The sequence below is a fragment of the Delphinapterus leucas genome, chromosome 13, assembly GCF_059928025.1.
Source record: "Delphinapterus leucas isolate spDelLeu-1000000601 "Yukka" chromosome 13, BTC_Dleu_Yukka2, whole genome shotgun sequence".
NCBI lineage: Eukaryota > Metazoa > Chordata > Mammalia > Artiodactyla > Monodontidae > Delphinapterus > Delphinapterus leucas.
This window is the reverse complement of record NC_143141.1, coordinates 20,803,948-20,826,158: the sequence shown is the minus strand read 5'-3', so window position 1 is coordinate 20,826,158 and position 22,211 is coordinate 20,803,948. Positions and strand designations below refer to the sequence as shown.

At 37.8% G+C, this 22,211-nt stretch overlaps 1 protein-coding gene across 1 annotated transcript in view; it reads left to right on the top strand.

The window, feature by feature from the left end:
• Positions 1 to 22,211, top strand: part of CTNNA2 (catenin alpha 2) — a 1,031,201-nt gene that overhangs the window by 99,942 nt on the left and 909,048 nt on the right. Inside the window, exon 2 of the mRNA XM_089922913.1 lies at positions 6,286 to 6,481. Coding sequence (XP_089779039.1) covers positions 6,286 to 6,481 — 196 coding nt within the window. The remainder of the gene's footprint in view (positions 1 to 6,285; positions 6,482 to 22,211) is intronic.

Genomic DNA, 22,211 nt, shown 5'->3' with positions numbered 1-22,211 from the left:
TTATCAAATATACTACCATTTGAGCATTTTAACTCCCTTAAAGAGTTTTCCTCTTTAAGGATTTTTACATTTATCTTCTGTTGCTCCTGGAATAAATAACTTGTTTTTGATAATTTTGTTTTCAGATATGCACCTCCCAATGCTCTTGCTTTTTTTAAGCTATAACAGTAATCAAAGCTCTCTGTTATGTTTGCTGAGCAATTATGACAAATGAAATACTTTAGAACAGTGCAACAGTAGAATTCATAAAGACTTACTACTCACATCTACAGAGTGCATGAATCTAGCAAAAGTAAGTTATCATTTTTATTTTCAGCTCTTGGTTCCCTTTTATTGGTTTTCTGGAGAGCTCAAATAATGGCTTGACTTATAGCATTCACATCTGTTTACTCTTACTTTTCCAAGTTCCTTGTGATTGCCTAACAGAGGAAATTGCCTTTCAATCAATTCATCAACAAGTTGTTTTTGTGGACTCCTGATATGTCATGGCACCTAAAATAAGAGGAAGGGTTTACCTCTGGAAGTCATTGCTTTATCTCTCTCTCACTTTCTTTTGCTTCAGCTAGACTGCTGTTTCTGAAAGTAAAGTCTATAAACCATACATATCCTAATTTCATGCGATGCATGTGAAATACACTAGCTGAGACCTACATGAGCAGAAGCACTATAAGATCTAGGAATTTGCCGTCTAACAAGCATCTAGGTGATTCTAAAGTATGATAAAGTCTGGGGCTTCCCTGGTGGCGCAGTGGTTGAGAGTCCGCCTGCCGATGCAGGGGACACGGGTTCATGCCCCGGTCGGGGAAGATCCCACATGCCGCGGAGCGGCTGGGCCCATGAGCCATGGCCGCTGAGCCTGCGCGTCCGGAGCCTGTGCTCCACAACGGGAGAGGCCACAGCAGTGAGAGGCCCGTGTACTGCAAAAAAAAAAAATAATAATAATAATAATAATAAGGCATGATAAAGTCTGAAAATCATTGTCCTAGAATTCAGTGCTTCTCAGATTTTAATGTGCATATGGATTACTTTGGGATCTTGTTAAAATACAGGTTCTCTTTTAGTAGGTCTGGAGTGGGGCCTGAGAGTCTATATTTCTAACCAGCCCTGGGTGACAATGATATCTCCAGAGCTCACTTTCAATTGAATGTCCTATGGATAAGACTTAGACAAACTACACTGTTGTTGGTTATGGGCAGATGTGACAGAGTTCCCAAGACAAAGTGCCTTGGTGCCCTCACTATTGCTTATAGTTTTGGAAGAAGTCTTCCATGTCTATTGAGTTTGTACATCCTGGAAGCAGAGAACTGATCAAGTTGAAGAGACATGGTCAGATAAGTTGTCTTACAATAAAACACATTGCAAAAAAATGAAAGGAATGAAGTGGTGTTGGCTACTGCATTACTTGCCGTTGTGTAAGAATGGAGGGTCTAGTCTTAGGACATTAGATGATGAGCAGTCTATACCAGCCTGGGTCTCATAGTTTCATACTCAAATCACACAGTCAATGTATCTGAAAACTATATTTCCCATCCTCTTGCTATTGCTGAGGTTTTTTTATTGACCAGGGTCCATTGGGACCAACATTAGGTCAAGGTTCTAGAACGATTAACCACTTATACTCTCATCTATGAGCTGCAGGATTTCTTCTCTTCTTTGATGAGAGGCAGAGACATTGAGGAAATATTTGAGATATATGACTAGAGAAAATCAAATATCCTGCTAAGCTAAGGTTGAGTTGCCTACAAAGAGGGGCCATGTTGAGGGTTTAGAGAGAAGTTGGCATAGCCAATGAATCTGAATGATGTGATCAGAAGATCAGTTTAAAAGGGTGGTAGTACAAAACAATAATTCAAAAAGATGCATGGACCCCTATGTTCATAACAGCACTATTTACAATAGCGAAGACATGGAAGCAACCTAAATGTCCATTTACAGATGAATCTATAAAGAAGATGTGGTATGCATGTACAGTGGAATATTACTCAGCTATAGAAAAAGAATGAAATAATGCCATTTGCAGCAACATGGATGGACCTAAAGATTATCATATTAAGTGAAATAGTCAGAAAGAGAAAGACAAATACCATATGATATCATTTGTAAGTGGAATCTAAAATATGACACAAATGAACTAATCTAACAAACAGAAACAGATTCACAGATATAGAGAACAGACTTGTGGTTGCCAAGGGAGTGGGGGAAGGAAGGGTTGGGAGTTTGGGCTTAGCAGATGCAAACTAGTATATATGGCGAATGAATAAACAGCAAGGTCCTACTGTATAGCACAGGGAACTAGATTCAAGATCCTGTGATAAACCATAATGGAAAAGAATATGAAAAAGAATGTATGCATATGAATAACTGAATATCTTTGCTGTACAGCAGAAATTAACACAACATTGTAAATCAACTATACTTTAACAAAATAAATTCAAAAAAAAAGGGTGGTGGTAGCAGCAAGTCTTTCCTGGTGTAGGAGGGAGGAAGATAAAGGTGGGTACAGAGACAAGTAAGCTTGATGACCCTCCTAAAAGCGACAGAAGTTTGGAGAAGGAAAAGATTATTGCTAAAAGAATTAGCCAGGAGATATTTCCAGGAGAAAGAAGAGGTGAGTCAATAGCACTAAATGTGATAGAGTAGTATGATAAGATAAAAGTAATTTGATTTTGGCAACTTATTAATTACTTTAGTGAGAGATCAGTTTAAGAGGACTCTGCTACAGGAGGTGTGAGGATAAAAGCAGAATTTCAGTGGGCTGAGAAATGAATGGAAAGAGAACACGGACACTTTAACACATATGCTTCTCATTTTAAAAAAAATGTTGACAGTGGCTAATAAAAGCTAAACTCCTTAGCTTGGCTTTCAGAGCCTTTAAAAGTTTTACTCCACCGCATCTATCTAATCTTGTTTCCTATATCATTCATATACAGCCGCCCTCTCAAGTGAGAATGGTCTCCTTACTACCTAGAAAACATCATGCCCATTTTTACACGTCAATGTTCATGCTATTACTCCTAGTCTCTGTTGCTGGAACTTTATGTTTTCTATTTTTTTTCTTCTGCACAAAAGATGTGCTCACAAATTGTTAGAGAGGTAACGGGATTGTGTGGATCTTGAATGACTCTTGCCTTGGGTGAAAGTTGATGTGGGGATTAGAGAGAGTGCCTGATTGGGGTAAGAGAAGGTGTACCATTCAACCAGGAATTTCTACAGAATAACCATCTCTTAAAAGGTTGCCAACAAGCTGCACTAGACCTTCAAAAGTATGTAAGTCTTGGCTTCACTGGTGGCGCAGTGGTTGAGAGTCTGCCTGCCGATGTAGGGGACACGGGTTCGTGCCCCAGTCCGGGAAGATCCCACATGCCGCGGAGCGGCTGGGCCCGTGAGCCATGGCTGCTGAGCCTGCGCGTCCGGAGCCTGTGCTCCACAACGGGAGAGGCCACAGCAGTGAGAGGCCCGCGTAACGCAAAAAAAAAAAAAAAAAGTCTGTAAGCCCCATCTACCCAAGACCTAGTCCCAGCCTGGATATCAGGCTTAGACACAGAGATCTGTAGTCTCCAGAGCTCATTGGTGTGTCTCTCTATTATTTAAATCATCTTCCATGTTCTTCATTACAATTATAATTTTCTTCATACAACATTCTATATTTTGTGTTATGGTTATCTCTGAGAATATCAATTTATGGCTATTGTGAATACGATATTTTAAACTAGATTTTTCATTGGTAATGCTGTTCTATTAGGTTGTTATTGCTTATCTAGTATTTAACCACTAATAGTTCTAATAGTTTGTCTTTTAATTCTTTTGTAGTTTCTCGATACATTCATATTCTCTGTAAGTAATGACAATTTCATGTGTCTACTTTCTAATGTTTATATCTCTTCTTTCTTTTTTCTTATCTAACTTGTTGACTTTGTCCTTCAGCAAAGCACTGAATAGCAATAGGGAGAGTTAACAATTATTTCTTCATTCTAGACTGATTAAGACATGAGCATTTATGGAGCCTCATAATTTTCCTTCTATTCTGCTATCTTGTATCCCTTTACATTCTTCCACATGCGAAGAAATGAGAGCTCTTACTAAAAGAGGACTGAATGGATTTGCTTCATTTGAAAGTAATTACATTTTTCTAAGGAACTTCCTGGTAACGTTCTATGTTTATTTTTTCCCGCATACTGACACTTCATACTGACTTGTTATTAGGAGCATTACCTAAACTGTGCTTGACACAGCAGTGCACCATGAGACAGCACAAAAACTGAAATCTGTTTGCCTTTGCAGAAGGTGAACCAGAATATAGTCATTTAGCTCTTTTGGTATTAATAGATTCACTGTCAGCTTCCACTCCCCAAAACTGCCAATATGCCTAACATTAATGGCTTCCAACTCCATCCATTTTTTCTGATTTGAGAAGACTGAAAAGTTAGATCACAGAACGTCTCAAAATTATATATAAAATGAGAACAAATCAGATATCAGTGAGAATAGGAATATTTTCCTCCAATAAAGAGCCTAGCCTAAATAGAGAAATTATGCACAGTGTAATGAATATAGACAACCATATTGTACTGTAATTATGTAAAGGGATAGAGGTGCCAATTATCACTACAATGGCAATCATATTACAACATATACATGTATTAACACACTATATACATGTATCAAATTAACATGTTGTACACCTTAACCTTATACAATGTTATATGGCAAATACATTTGATTAAAAAATAAAAATAAATACAAATAAAAGATTTTTGAGGTGTTTGCTGTGTTTGCTTAGGAAGCATAAAAACTCGTTTCCAGGTAGTGGCTCTTTGGAGAGTTGGGGTTCCTGGAAGAGAGCTATGTTAATGTGCTAGAGTAAACCGTCTTTAAGGAGAACATTCTTGTACCTCCAAAAAGTAACTTTGGAGACAGGCTGTCTTTCTTCTGATGGTTGCCTCTGTGGGTGGAACTGAAAAGACTGCAAGGTGTTACTGACTGCATATGAATTTTACAGCTAACTAGCGTTTTCTGACAGTCTTATTCTTAATGATTTTATCTTTCTTTTTTCTGTCTAGTGTTTGTACTTAAGTGTCCTTACAGAGTCCTTTTTTAATTCACTGTGTCTAATTATTAACAATCAAAAGAAAGCTGAATATGACAGCTCCCAATGCCGTATTAACCACTTCTGAAGTAATGGTTCTGCTACATTCATCATCTTGGTTCACATTTATTCAATACTTTTCTTCTGATACTATCTCTTGCCCTGTAAACTGACTGGACGTTAATTGTGACTTTGCCTAATAACTGCTTGCTCTCGGATTTGGAGTAAATTGTAGAGACTATAGCATTTAGAACTTTTCTGTGGACGAGCTTTCTTGATAACCTCCAATAAAGGCTTTAGTTTGCTAACCAGGATACACGTCAGTGCAAATAAACCACAGCATCCACATTCTTATGAAGCTGATAAAAAAAATGCAGAGGTGTAGATGACTAGCTGAATAGAATATGGAACAGTTGCATTCATTTCCCTCCCAGACTTCTCACTGGCAGAAAATAAAGGTTCAGAAGTCTACAGGAGATAAGTTGTTTAAAAGATATTAAAAGCTTTGTTAGCATATTAAATAGCTCTAGACGGAGTGCTAAAAGAAGTTTGGCAGGTGAGATATTGTATCCAAATTATGATACTTAGAAAAGGAGTGGTAATGCAAATTTAATTTCAATTCTGGAAATTTTAGCAGGTTAACCAAATGTTGAGACTGAACCATTCGGTCTCTTTGGATCAAATTTACCATTTTGTTTTTATAAGATGAAATCAGAAATAGCAAGGCTCTTCAAAGTCCTTGGTAAGTGATACATAAATAATGCATATTGATGGCCCACCATTTATTAGCTACTCATGCACCTCTGCCCTGACTTTTGGGCTCAGTTATTGGTTCTTCTGATTCAAAGCTCAAAGGCAGTTCTACATTTTATTTTATTTTATTTCCTCTCTGAAGCTGCATATTCCAACCAGCGCTAAATTTGTCAACCTGTGAAAGCACCCCCTCCAGTGGATTGGAAACTGAGCTACTGGCAAATCTGCTTCTCTTCCTTATTCACATGCTTTTTTCTTCTACAGGAAATAAATTGCTGTTAATTTATATGCTAAACCATACAATTCCACATTTTCCTTAAGATAAGGCTATGTAATGTGTATTCATGACTTAATAAGCAAAGGATACTTTAAAATTATGAGATGATAATATGCTATTTCTAGACAGTTATGCAGAGTAATTTTACAGTTGTTCTTTTGTATTTAAGGTGACGACCCTTGTCAACACAAGCAACAAAGGCCCATCTGGTAAAAAGAAAGGGAGGTCAAAGAAAGCCCATGTACTGGCTGCATCTGTAGAGCAAGCCACTCAGAACTTTCTGGAAAAGGGTGAACAGATCGCTAAGGAGAGTCAAGATCTCAAAGAGGAATTGGTTGCTGCTGTTGAGGATGTACGCAAACAAGGTAGGCAGAATAATATGATTCTAGAGGGATGTATATTGATGTGTAAACAGTGGATTTTTCTCTAGAAAAATAAGACTACTCAAAAGAGTAGTCTTATTTTTTTCCTGTCTACACTTCTCATTTTTAATTTTGCTAGAATTAGGTGCATAGACAGGTAGAGATTTTTTTTGTTGTGGCAGTATAGCACAGCGGGTAACACTCCATTTCTGCTGTTGCTTGAAAATCTTCAACTTGTTTTCTCCTGGAGATGAAACCAGACTCTTGTGTCAAACTCAGGCTTTAGGGAGCATAGGATGAGAAGACTGTACATTTATAGAGTCATTGAAAATTCAAGATTTTAAGGATGAAGGGAACAGAAGAATGTCGTGTAATAAAATTATTGTCTCTTTGTATGACTTCCAAATTTGTATTTTCAGTTCACAGCTTTCCTCAAAAATCTCTCTCTCTGGTTAGCTAGCTACCGACTGATCAATTATATAGCTAGCAAAATAGCTATAATACTATCAATATTTATTCAGCATATTTAAAATATTTTAATTGTGGTGAAATACATACAACATAAAATATATCATTTAATCATTTTAAGTGTAGAGTTCAGTCATGTAAAATATATTCACACGGTTGAGTAGCCCATCTGCAGAACTCTTGTAAAACTGAAATTCTATACCTGTTAAACAACCCCCAATTTTGCCTTCCCTCTAGCTCCTGGCAACCATTATTTGACTTTCTTTTTCTATGAGTTTTACTACTCTAGATGCCTTATGTAAGTGGAATCATATAGCGTTTGTCTTTTTGTAACTGGCCTGTTTCACTTAGCATAATGTCCTCCAGGTTTATCCATGTTGTAGTATGTGTCAAAATGTCCTTCCTTTTTAGGGCTAGATAATATTCTATCATGTATTTATATGGTGTTTTCTTTATCCATTCATCCATTGATGGACATTTGTGTCCCTTTCACCTTTTGGCTATTGTGAATAATCCTGCTATGAACATGGGTATATAAATAATCTCTTCATTACCCTGCTTTCAGTTCTTTTGGATTTACACCCAGAGGTGGTATTGCTGGATCCTATGGTACTTCTATTTTTAATTCTTTGAGAAACCTCCAGACTGTTTTCCATAGCAGCTGTACCATTTTATACTTCCACTAACAGTGCACAAGGATTCCAGTTTCTCCACATCCTTGACAATGTTTGTTATTTTCTTTTTTTTTTTTTTTTTTAGTAGTCATCATAATGGGTGTGAGGTGATATTGTGGGGGTTTTTTTTGTGGTACGCGGGCCTCTCACTGTTGTGACCTCTCCCGTTGCGGAACACAGGCTCCGGATGCGCAGGCTCAGCATCCATGGCTCACGGGCCTAGCCGCTCTGCAGCATGTGGGATCTTCCCGGACCGGGGCATGAACCCTTGTTCCCTGCATCGGCAGGTGGACTCTCAACCACTTCGCCACCAGGGAAGCCCGATACTGTGGTTTTGATTTGCATTTCTCTAATGATTAGTTATACTGAGCATCATTTCATATGCTTGTTGGCCATATCTATATCTTCCTTGGAGAAATGTTTATTTAAGCCTTTTGCCTATTCTTCACTCAGGTTATTTATTTTATTACTGTTGTTGTTGTAGTTAAGAGTTCTAGGCATTGACCCCTTATCAGATATTGTTTTGCAAATGTTTTCTCCCATTCTGTAGGCTACTTTTTCACTCTGTTGGTTGTTTTCTTTGATGCACAGAAGTTTTTAATTTTGATGTAGTCTTGTTCAGCAGCTTTAGTTGAAAATTCTAAGACACCAGAAATTAGAACAGACATCTACCCCCAGCCTGGCCTGTGTCCTCCATTTCCTATCTAATGAATGCCACACATACATATCCAATTGCAGAAATCTTGGTATCATTCTTGCTACTTCCGTCTCCTTCCAGATACAGTCTATTACAAGACCCATGGATTTTAACTCCTAAGTATCTTTTAAATTCAACAATTTCTGTTTTAGTTATTCAGAAGCACCATGTTTTACCTGTCCCAGGGCCTTTATACATGCTGTCTCCTCTCTCACAGTTAAGGGTGACTCATTCTGCATGTCCCAGCTCAAAGAACACTTTCCCAGGGAAACCTTCCCTGACTCTCCTGTCATACTTTTTCATGGATTTTTCCTTGTCACTTTCCACAGGATAATTTAATGTTTGTGAGGTGACTTGATTGATAACTTTCTTCTCTGCCACACTAGAAATTAATGAGGGTAGAGAACACACTCTGTCTCTTTTGCGGTCATTGATTTACAATGCTTAGCACTCATCAGGCTTCAATAAATATTTGTTGAATGAATGAAGGAATAGATGAATGAATGTTCTATCCCCTTTCTTCTGGCAAACCAACCACTTTTTAAATTCGCAGATGGATATTTGGCCCCTGGAAATAACAACCCTTCTTCATACTGCCATCTTCTTCCCCCTAAAAGTTAATTTTATTTACATTACACTCATGTAAATTCTTATTTTAATTTGAAGTGTTAAATTTTACATATTTCATCTAATGTGGATGGAGTATATTTGTGTATGCATTTTAGCAACATGATAGCTTCCAAGTTTCCAAGTGCTATTGAAAACTGGTACTGCTTCTGAATTGCAGATGGACACGTGTTCATGCATCTGTAGCCTGGCTAGTTTTTTTTTTTCCTTTTTTTGGTTGACTGATAGATAATAAATTTCACACATTAAAATGTACAATTTGATAAGTTTTAACAGGTGTGTGCACCATGAAACCATCACCACCATCAATATAGTGAACCTCTCCCTAGTACTGAGGGGTTTTTTTTGGTTCTGTTTTTTTTTGTTTGTTTGTTGTTTTGCAGTACGCGGGCCTCTCACTGTTGTGGCCTCTCCCATTGCAGTGCACAGGCTCCGGGCGCACAGGCTCAGCGACCACGGCTCACGGGCCCAGCCGCTCCGCGGCATGTGGGATCTTCCCGGACCGGGGCACGAACCCACGTCCCCTGTATCGGCAGGCGGACTCTCAACCACTGCGCCACCAGGGAAGCCCTGAGGGTTTTTATTAACTGGTCTCTAGTCCATTTTCTCAAAGATTTATCTGTTATCAGACAAGTTACATTTTCTCATTTAGTTTCCTCAGCAACCTCTTAGCTCTCCCTTATTTTTTCCTTAGAAGTTAGTTTTCACACCTTCTGTAGAAATTATATTTTAGATTTCTCAAAGCTTGTATGAAATGGTGTTTTGTGGACATAATATAATAACCAACATAGTTCTTGGCCAGACTGTTCTAGGAATATTAGAGTGAGAAAGTATAAAGATGTTAATTTAGGACAGCTTATCATGGTTGTTATTCTAGAGGATATTTTAAATTTTCATTATATTACCCATTTCTTGTTACAGAAAAATTATGCATAAGAAATGATGCTTATGTGTTGCCTGTTCAAAGCCTAACTGCTACATGTCCTTTTCTGTACAGGGTCAAATTCAAGGAAACGTTGTTATATTTGCAAAATAACAAATTTTATTGGAAGAAGCCTTTGAAATTCTCTTGTGTTTCTCTCATCTTCAAATACCTCTCAGTCTCAAATACACTTCAGACGTCTGTGCTTCTTATCCCTGAGAACAAGGTCCTCACACCCTCCTTCCAGTTCTGTACCCACAGGTTCTCTTTTCTGCTTTCTGCCCCAACTTGGTTATTTGTTGTGTAATATCCGTAGCCTGTCTGGCTTTGCCCAAATTTTCTATTTGCCCATTACCCAGATTTTATTTGTAAGTGAGAGGCTAAGTTGACTTTCAGAGAGAGATGGGGAGAAAGGAACTTGGGAGAGTAAGTGAGGACTAGGGCAGGTGTGTATTTAGTCACTGAAACTTTGAAACATAGTATCTTTCCTTCCATCATAGAAATCTACTTTCTAATACATAAGATGATATTCAGAAATTATGAAAACACTGACATTTAGAGACAGTTTCCAGTTTCCTCCTTTAAAGTGGCTCTAGCATCCACACATGCTTACTTATTAAATGATGTATACTTTCAGAATTAAATCTATTAGATATCATTTACTATTGAGCTGTTTTTGCTTTTTTAGATCAAATGGCCAAAAGTATTGCCACTTTAAATTTTTAATTAATTAATTAATTTTTGGCTGTGTTGGGTCTTGGTTGCTGTGTGCAGGCTTTCTCTAGTTGCGGTGAGCAGGGGCTACTCTTCGTTGCAGTGCATGGGCTTCTCATCACGGTGGCTTCTCTTGTTGCAGAGCATGGGCTCTAGTTGTGCGGGCTTCAGTAGTTGTCGCTCTGCGGGCTCTAGAGCGCAGGGGCTTAGTTACTCTACAGCAGGTGGGATCTTCGTGGACCAGGGCTCGAACCCATGTCCCCTGCATTAGCAGGTGGATTCTTAACCACTGAGCCACCAGGGGAGTCCCAGGATTGCCACTTTTAAAAAACATTTTCAGCCTGAGTAAATGCCTGAAGCTTTAGTATTTTACATCTCCATTTTCAGATTTTTAATATAGAATGAGTTATTGTTCTTTTGAAGTTTCACAATATTCATGATTATAATTACTGTAATCTGGCAAGATTATATCTGAAATTATCTATTTAACTATGTCATTATTGTATCTCATAGGGTTAAACTTAGTGTTGTTTGAATTTATCATTTAAAAAATATATATTTAATCCTAGGCTGCATGTCAGGTTTTTTAAAGTGCTCAGTATGAGTGATGACGATATCTTTACCCTAGAATATTTCAGTAGAAGATTTTACTGTTCTCTAAGTTATAAACTGCAAAAAAAGGTATTTGAGCAGGCTTATGACAGCATTTGTATTAAAAACAAGTAACAAAATAAATTACCTAAACATATATAAAGAAGAGAAATCGTATTCAAAGCTTAGAACACTGATATTTTTGATTTGGATAAAGATGGGACAGTTTAGACTTGGGTAAAGATGGTTGGTCAAGGGTGTGTGTGTGTGCCTGTCTGTTTTATCATAAGTAAAGTACTACATATATGTATATTGTCTTCCTAATTTAAGTTTAAACTTCATTAGGATAGGACCAATGATGTGTGTGGATTTCTTTCTGCTCTTAAAGGACCTGGCATGATGCTGTAGCACATGGCAGGTGATATTCAAAGAGATTTACATATGAAGTTAGCAGAGCATTGGATGTCTGATTAATATATCTGACTTCCAGTGTTACTTTGGTCATTGACTATATGATTTAAGCTAAATCACTTAACCACTTTCAACCTCAGTGTCTCCATTTTTCAAAAACAGACAATAATTGTTGTGTTTGCTTCATTAAGTTGTTTTACATAATGAAGTCACAAGGATTTTTGAGAAATTAAATTTTATATAAATGTCAGAGTAAATTTATTCATTATAATTTATGAAATCAATCTGTACTCCTTAAGAAAATAGCTTTCCTTCTTATTAATGATCAGTCTTAGACCCAGGATTCTGGAGAGCTGAATCAGTGTCTAGCAGTCTCCTGAGGAGGATTGAATAGCTCAGTGTGGCTTAGAATTAGTGGTAGTTGTAAGTGGTCCCAGCAAGCTATGGTTGGATAGTTGTGCAGCCTGTGAACTCTACATAGAAAAGCTGCTCCTGGGTATTGCAGAGGGAGTTATTTCAATCAGGTCTTCATATTGAAGCTCTGGCCAGCTTTGGGACAAAGAATGCCAAAACATTTTTAATGTTTACCACCAAGCTCTCCCTGGATTGAAGACTCTAGTTTCTAACCTATGGGCTAATCTAGCGGTTCTCAAATTTTAGCAAATGTTAGAATCACCTGAGGAGCTTTGGAAATTCTTGACATCTAGGACTTGAGCCTTATCATTTAAGTCGGGAACTCTGGGGTGCAACCCAGGCATTGAGGTTTTTAAAGCTCCCCAGGTGATTCCTTTGTGCAGCTGATCTGAAAAGAACTAGACGAATTTGCTTCTTGCTCATCAGCCCCACTTGGATGACTCACCAGTCTGTGTTAGCTACTGGTTCACTTTAGTGAGCTGATAGCAATCAGTCATTTTATGAGATTTATGAGCTTGTAGCTTACATAGAGTTAGATAGGGGAGACTTATATAGCAGGGACAGCCTGATATTCTATATTAAGATGTTATGGATAGATATAATTCCATGCCAAATGATGTTTTACCATGCCTGACATTCTGTAGGCATTCAGGGAATATGTGTTGAGTATATAGTATAACTATAAGTATATAGTAGAACTAAATCTGTAGAACAGTGAAATATTTAATGTTGTTGTAAAAGAAAGCCATGTGGCTGTCATTTGAAAGATAGACATTGTCCTTCGTGTTTGCCCAATAAGCAGATTAATTTAACGGTGTAACACAGCAGTTGGTTCTGTGCTATTTCATTATTATATTTCCATACCCTCTTAAGCCTTGGAGCAGTTGCTTGGGTTTTCAGTCTTCTGTCAACAGCCCACTCTCTGTCTGGGCAAGACAAATCAAAACAATTAAGACATGGCCCAGCCAATAAGATGTGCCAGGCCAGGGTGTAGACAGAAATGTACATGACCTTAACCCAACATTAAGAGGGATCTCATGGAGCAAAGTGATAAGAGGTATAGATAAAAGAGGTACAGATAGATGAAAGAGGTAGCTTCTTCATGGAAGCATTTCCTAAATCAAAGAGGTGGTCAAACCTTTCACTATTCATTCAAGCTTTTCTTTGTTTCGATACAATTTCAAATGTGGAGTGATATGGTTACATCAACCAGGTCCACTATTACTATTCTTTTTTTACCCAATCAATATTTATTGAGTAACTGATGAATGGTGGGCAGAGACAGACAGAACAAGACTGAGGAAAAGTAACAGAGGGAGAGAGAAAGGTGTCCTCACATCTCTGAGGAGGAATAAATCTTTGCCTCTTGATGACCTGGTAGCTTTCTCCTTTCCCATCCGCTTTGGTACTGGGATGCAGTATTGGTGGAATGAGCTGTCCAACAAAAACTCCCATTTATATCAACTGTGTGAATTCCCCAGCTGAGATCTGGTCAGAGGCCATTTCACTGGACAAGAAGCTCCTAATTTCACGCAGTTCTGCCTCTTTTCCTCCAGCCGCCCTATTAATATGTAAAGTAACACTGTGGGGAAGAAGGAGGGGAGTGTCCCCTTTCCTACCCCACTTTCCACAGAGGTCAGCCTCTCTAAGGAGGAGCATTTCAGGTATTGCAAGGATTCTGATGTTCCTCTGCTTGTCCTTTTTCTCAGGTATCCCTTGCTTTATGCCTCTACTCTTTGCATCCTGAATGCTTGAGTCTACTAGAGATATTGAACTTCCTTTTTCCGTACTGTGCGGTGGCCTGACTACCCTTATATGGATGGTACTTTCCTGTATTGTGAATGTGGGGTCCTCTTGTCATGGGGTGATATTTCACTCCTGTATGGCTGGAGAGCTAGGGGAGCAGGTGCTTCCAGTGAAGGGGAGCACCTTCAGAGAAGAAGAGAATTCTAGGACAGAAAATGGGGATTTGAGAGGCAAAAACTAGATGAGAAAGAAAGAGAACTCATTTCTCATCACATGTCTCACTTCTTGGAGCCTGGACTTTGCTGAGTAGGATCCATTACTGTAAAAAAATACTATTATTCAAGTAATGTAATAGAGTGCATGTTTATTAGATCAAGGAAGGGTAGACCTTGAAGTTGGTATGGTGAGTGTCTCTGCAGTTTCAGACTGCAGCTGAGTCAGGGATCTGGTGATGCTTTGTTTTGTCCCCACACTGCTGTTCACCATCCCTCCCATGGCACCTGCTTCCCTCCTTTATAGAGGTTTCTTTCACAAGTGTTTCTCAGAGTGAAGTTCACAGACCACCTGGTTCAGAATTACCTGGGTGAGGTTGGGCAATGTCCATAAAAAATTGATATTCCTGGGCCTAGCCACAAAACTAGATTCAGTATGGTTGGGGTAACACTGGGAATCTTTATTTCCAGGTAGTACCCCAAATGAATCTTATGCTTCCAAAGTTTGAGAATCGTTAATAGCCTAAACTTATTACATCTTTATATACATCATCTTTAACTAAAGTGTTTATTTCCATTGAAAACGGTGCTATCCAGGAATGAGATAAATTTTCAGAAGCTTTGCTATCAGACGTTAAAAAAATACAAAAAACCTAGAGATATATACAATGACAAAAATGATAAAAAGAGGTTTGATATGAAAGTATCATGAAGAAAAACATGCATAAATGTGAAAATGCCATACGCCTTAGGGTTCATCTTAATGCAGATTTTAACATTTGCAGTAGTTTTATCTATTGCATATTTTGTTAAATAAAATACACCAGTGAGCCAAAGTTTGCACTAGCTGAGGGCCCAGGAATACGCCACATCAACCTGGAGCCCTGTTTGTGGCTCTTGTTGCAACATATTGGGAGATAATGGTAGACAATTCTTTCATCTCACCCCTCTTGCTGGAGACCTTGGGGTTTTAAAATGCTGTGATATTTCAGCAAGAATAATAAACATAATAGCTTCCATTTATTGGTTGTTACTCCATTTGTAATAGACTTTGTACGTGCTCTCCTAACATTGTCAACTGAAAAAAATGCACAATGTGGAAGTTGTGAGTTAGATTTTATTTGGGGCAACATGAGCATCATAGCTAGGGAGACAGCCTCTTGGCTAGCTCTGAGGAACTGCTCCGAAGAAGTGGGGTGGTTCTGGTTGGTATATATGTGATTTTGGTGAAGGGGGAGACATGCATTCAAGCGCACATTTTGGCAGAGGGTTGCTGCTAGTCACAAGAAGGTTGCTGCTCATCCATTAATGATTTTAGAGCTTTCCTAGATATGAGAGGATGAAAGAAATTGGGCTCATAATATCTTTTCCTGAAAATATCTAACTATGTGAAGCGTGTTCTGCCAGTTTTTCCCAGAGCACAAGAGTGCCTCATTCCTGATCTATGCCCTGAACTCCTTTCAGGGTGTGTTGAAGGTCAGTGACTGCGGTAGCTAGAGAACTGATCCTTGTAGAGCCAGATGGCAAGTGACCATTTTTAGTTGGCAACATCATTCTGTTAGTCATTTCAAGTCCATACTGATGCTGAAAGAGCTCCATGTCCATTAATTGACTAATTCAACAAATATTTATTAAGTATCTATTAAGCACATGTACTATTTGCAGAGTTGGGAATATAAAATACAGAAGAAAGAAAACAGACATTCTCTGCCTATAGGACTATTACATTCTGATAAGAGAGAGACAATTAATACAAAAAAAATTAAACAGGGTGATGATTTCAGGCTACAGAAGTGCAATTTAAAAATGGAACCACCAAAAGCATGATAAATGAAAGATAAATTGGTAAGTTGAACTTAAAATTGAGACCTTTTTCTCTGTGAAAGACAATGAAGAAAAATCATAAACTGGAAGAAAATATTTGTAAGTCACATATCTGATAAAGGACTTGTATCTAAAATATATAAAGAACTCTAAAAAATTCAACAATAAGAAAAGGAACCATCAGATTCAAAAACAGGCAAATGACCTGAAGATATACAGATGGCAAATAAGCATTTGAAAAAAATGTTCAACATCATTTGTCATTAGGGAAATGCAAATTAAAACAAGAAAGAAACTTCACAGTATGCCTACTAGAGTCAATGAAATCCTCCAAATTAACAGTAACAATGCTCGTGAGGATGTGGAACAATAGGAACTCTTGTACATTCAGATGCAAAATGAATTAGCCATTTTGGAAGCCATTTTGGAAAACAGTTTGGCGGTTTTTGTTTTTAATAAAAGTAAACATAGAATTACCATACAACCCATCAGTCTCAGTCCTAGGGATTTACTCTACTGATTTGAAAACGTGTGTCTCTACAAAAATCACCTAAACTTGTTGCATTAAAAAAAAAAAAAAGCTTTATTTTAGAATACTTTTAGATTTACTGAAAATTTGCAAAGGTAATATAGAAAATTTTCATAACTCTACACCCAGTTTCACTATTATTAACGTCTCATATTATTATGGTACACTTGTAACAATTAATGAACCAATATTGATACATTATTAGTTGAGCTGAGCACAATAGTAAGAAACCATAATAACAAGCCCTTATGCGTACGTGCTTAGCAAAATGGCAAGGACAAAATGCAGTGTGGATGCTAAAATACTCTTATTCTTAAACTGATTTGCAAGGAATGGTAAATTACACGTCTGCATGAATAAAATGGGAAATCTGGTTTCAAAGACTGCCAACTGAGGACTGTTCCCTTTAATACCCTTTACTGAGGTCCAAACTTGTCAACTTAAGGAAAACTGTTCTTACCTTTCACAGAAAAGATTTAAAGAGGCTTACAGGGATATACAAAACACAGCAAGAAAGAAAATAGAGATCCATGGAAAAGAAGAAAAAACAATGTCTGAGACTAAAGAGGAGCCAGGCATGCTGTTCATGCGGATCCACCCTGGGATGGACCAGGTGTCAGGAAGGGGCATGGTGGCAGGTGTGAGGCAGTGGATCCAGAGTCAGATTCCAGTTCTGCAGTTTTCATGCTGCATTAGCTGTGTGACGTGGGCAAGTTACTTATCCTCTCTGCCCCAGTGTTTGCATGAGTTAAGTGGGGCTATTCATACACACACTTCCCGGACTGCTGTAGAGAGATGATGGGATGCATGTAAAGTGCTTAGCACCAGACCTAGCAGCTGCAGGCTCTAAAAGCCTGGTGGCTCTTGCCTTTATCATTATCATCATTGTTATGGTACTTGTTACAACTGAGCAACAAATTGCGCTCTTATGCTTTACAACAGACCAGTTGTAAACGTAAAGTTTTATGATATTTTAATTATAAAATTAAAAACAATCTTTCAGGTAGATCACTCAATAACCTCCATTTCATTTGAATTTCACCTTGCTTTAAGGTAAAATTAAACCAAACATCTGATCCCTACCATGCATAAAAGGAAATATGCTACCTTACCACATAAAGAAAACTGGTTATCAAGCATTTCCTCCCTAATAGCTAAGTCTGTAATTCGATCAAAAATGCATTTGACGTAAACGTCTTGAATAACAACAGGGTAGGATTGTCCAAAATGAAGCTGATTCACTGATGCATCCCTAATTATGATATGTGCCAGGAACTTGATGCAACCCAGGCTGTCTTCATTAGCAGTGGACCCCTCCGAAACTGAGACCGAGTGAGCAAGCTTTCGGAAAAGAAAATAAATGGACAAGGCAAACAGCTTCTAAAGCCATGCTGAATTTTGCTAATCGCATGCTAACATAAGGTCCTAGAAGACCGGCCCTCAGGAGTGACATACAGGCAATATGGAAAAATCAGACCTTACAATAAATTACGGAGATGCCATCCCAACATCTCAAAGCGAAGCATAGGGAATCTTAATCATTATAAGCTAATAATGGACTTCCTGTTAAATTGGAGAGAAAAGGGCAGATAGGAAAGGCAGCAGATGAATGACTTCTTTTTAAATCAAGAGTCACTGCCTAATGTTGTTTATTTACAAATCAAGAGTCACTGCCTAATGCTGTTTACAAATCAAGAGTCACTGCCTAATGCTGTTTACCTGTATTCTTGTTCTCATGGGTCAAAAAGAATGAAGAGCCACTTCTTCTCCCAAACCTACCCCTCCACTGGAGCTTTTGGTCCCCTTCGCCTGTCACCTTTTGGAAGACTCAACTTGGGTGATCTCATCCCACTCTGGAATTATCAGTTTCTTCCTTTCTACCAGAGCAGTTCAAACAGATGCAAATGTGATAGGTTAAAACAAACAGAAAGCCTTACCTAACTGCAAACCACCTCCAACAACCCCATTTTTCTTACCCCACAGTTACTTTTCTTTTTATCATGCAATATAATAGATACAGAACCACATGAGGAATACCAAGAATACCACTATGCTCTTTGCTTAAGAAATAAAACTTTGTCCATGGAGTGGAAGCTGCCTGCTTATTACCTCAATGTCTGTATATCCTCCCCTTCCTGCGCTCACTGCTCAGCTTGGCCAGGGAACCACAGCCCTGAATGTGATGTCCATATTTTCCATGCATTTCCCCCATCATTTTATTATGAAAGTGTTCAGACATTGAACAGTTTTCCAGGTAATCCCTGCAAAACCGCTACCTAAACCTGTCATTAACATTTTGCCGTACTTGCTCTATCACAAATCTATCTCCCATGAGTTTTTAAAATAAATGTGCTATGGGTGGTCTCTTTTTCACTCACACCATTCTGGCTTTCAGACTGACCACTCCATGGAACTGCTGTGGTCAGAGTTACTGGGTTCAGCTGTCGGTCATATCTGGCCATTTCTCTCTACAGCTTTGCTCAGTCTCTCAATAGCATCACATGGAGTTGACAACCATGCTTCCCTCCTGGGCCACCCCTATTTCTCATGGCTTTTGGCTTCACAGTATCTCCTTTCCTCCACCTCCTTCTGGTTCCACATCTGCTTAAGAATCTAAATTTTGGAATGTGCCAGGGCTCAGGCCTGGGCTTTCTTTCCTCCTCTGTCAGTCATCTCACTCTATATGCCGAAGACTCCAAAATGTTTACCTCTGGGCCTCTGCTGAAGGTAAATCTGTGTAATATTGCTCTCACTCAAACCCAAATATACCTTCCTTTATTTTTTCCCCATTTAGTCATGGGACTAACAACTTAGTTGAGTCGATAGCATGAGTTATACTTTATTCCTTCTTCCCTCACATCCAAAACCATAATTTAATTTTATTAGCCTAACTCCAAAATATGCCTTACATCCACCCATTTTAAAATGACAATATAGCATAGCTATAACGTAAGTTATGAACTAGACAACCTACATTTGAAACCTGACTCCAGCATTTACTAGCTGTGTGATAAGTCACTTAATATCCCATAGGCCTCAGTTTCATCATCTGTACGTTGGGAATAACAGCAGTACCTATCTTTCGGGGTAGCTGTTAATATAGGCAGAGTACTTAAATCAGTGACTAACACATAGTAAGCTATGTGTTAAATTAGCTATAAATGCTAATTTAAAACACTTGTTCAGAAAGGCCTTTCCTAACCCCTCCACAGAGAACAAAGTAGAAAAACAAAATTTTTTTGGTGGGTAGGAACCTATAAGACAACTGAAAGAGAGGATACGTTTATCAGTCAGATTCTCCAGAGAAACAGAACCAGTAAGCTATATATGTACATATATCAGGAGATTTATTTTAAGGAATGGGTTCCCGTGATTGTAGAAGCTAGCAAGTGGGGTAGGCTAGCAGGCTGGAAACTCAGACAGGAGTCAGTGCTGCAGTCTTGAGGCAGAATATCTTCCCCTTCAGCAGTTCTCTGTTTTTGCCTTCCAACTGATTGGATGAGGCCCACCCACATTATCAAGGGTAATCTTCTTTACTTAAACTGATAATAGGGGCTCATGTATGTGTGGGTCTGTTTCTGTGCTCTTTGTTCTGTTCCATTGGTCTACCTGTCTGTCTTTTCACCAGTATCGGACTGTCTTGATTACTGTGGCCTTGCAAGTCTTGAAATTAGGTAGGGAAAGTTCTGCAACTTTGTTTTTCTCTATTGAAATTACTTTGGATATTCTAGATCCTTTGAATTTTATATAAATTTTAGAATCAGCCGGTTATCTATTTATTTAAGCCTGCAGAAATTTTTATTGGGATTGCTTTGAGTCTGTAGATCAATTTAATGATAATAACTATATTAACAGAGTCTTTGAATGTATCAACATGGTATATACACTTCCATGTATTGAGATCTTGTTAAATTCTCTCAGCAATGTTTTGTAGTTGTCATTGTGGGAGTCTTGGACATATTTTGCTGCGTTTATTCCTAGGTATTTTATGTTTTTGTTGCTGCTTTGAATGGGATTTAAAAAATTTAGCTTCCCAATTGTTTGCTGCTACTGTATGGGGGATGCAGTTGATTTTTCTGTGTTGACCTTGTATGCTATGACATTGCTAGATTCGTTTATTTGTTCTAGTAGCTGATTGTAGATTTTCTGCAGCTTTCTACTTATGCATTCATGTCACCTGCAAATAGTGTTTCTTGTAAAGAAAAGCACAAAAACAAGTCCTGCCAAGTTTTTCCTCTGTAAATTTCTATTTCTCCAATTCCATGCTCTATTTCTTAGAAGTGAGTCACCTAGTCCAGCTCATAGTCAGTAGAAGGGGAATTAAGCTTCACCCCTTGGAGGAAGAAGTAGCAAAGAATTTGTGAGTATATGTTTAAAAATAAACAGCCGTAAATATTAATTAAAATTTGGAGGTGAGGTACTTTGAAGCTATGCAAATATCCTGTTTTTCCTTAAAGTTTTACCCATTAAGTGTAACATTCATCGGTGGATCTTACCTGCAGCAAATTACTACTTTGGTATTCTAATGGTGATGTGCTATGTCCCTCATATCATCTATATTTATCACTTGGAATTATTCTATAAGTAAGTTCTACCTTATTTATTTATTTATTTATTTATTTTAATCCTTAATTTATATAAGTATGGATGTTCTTATTCATTGGGATATAATCAAATAACATCTTATTTTTCTCAAATTGATCAAGTTTTGTCCTTCAGAAGCTCTTTGGTGTTGGCTCATGTCCCTTTGACATGTCCAATATGTTAGGCAGAATTTTAAAGATATTCCCCTCAAGATTCCTGTTCTTTGGTTATCCAATAAAACACTAATCTCGGGGAAAAAAAAAATAGTAAAGTTAAACTAATAATGGATTTTCACCACATTTACAAAATACCTTGACAGCAGCACCTGTATCAGTGCTTGATTAGATAATTGGGTGCCATAGCCTGACCAAGTTGATACGTTAGGCTAATCATCACTATGGGTAACAGTAGATAAATGATTCTTTGTGAACTTGAAACAATTACATATAGATGAGACTACCTATATTTTTCCTAAACCTCCATATTATGCAGTGTTTATGAGCTTGCCTTTGGAAGTATGTTGCCACTTGGTGCTGAATTTCTCTTGAAAGACCCTTAACCTACCAAATGAAGGCTGTGGTGTTACAGATGTCAGAGGAAGGTGCCCTGTGGTTTTCCATATGTGCTTCTGGGGGACAGTGGAAGTTTAGTTCTGCTAAAAGCCACCTTGTGCCCCCAGCCATCTTGTGTCAGAATTCTTGTTTGTCAAATAATATTGACAAAATAATATTGTCAAATAATATTGGCAAAATGATATTGTCAAAATAATACCAGTCCCATCTAATCCACAAAATTTTAAGTTAGATAAATGCCATAAAAGAATTTGAGAAAACATGAAGCACTTTTCAAATTAAATATGTGAATATTCAATTGCTTTTAAAGGCATGCTTTAAAAAATGAAACTAAAAGATAAGCCAAAAAGCTGTATTTTCTAAGTAAATATTTAGATAATTTTTCCAACTTTGGTTTAATCCATGTTTTAGGTTTGTATTTCTTAGCATTTTAATGTGGATGAACAAGGATTTAATGAACTGTTGTCATGATTTATTTGAAATTCTACTTTTAAAAAATACTTCTAACAACCAAAAAGAACAACTCAAATTTGTTCATTCTATTAAGCCAATCTGGCCTTTCATTTCAAATTTCCAAAAATAATTGATGCTATGTAAGGGAGCACATATTGTTGAAATAACGTATTTCAGTGTTTATGCCATTTCTTTTTGTACTCTGTGTTCTTATGGAGGTATAAAATTTGAGCTCAAGTATGATTGCCTTTGTAAGGCATAAAAGTATTTAATAAAACTGCCTTTTAAAAAGCCC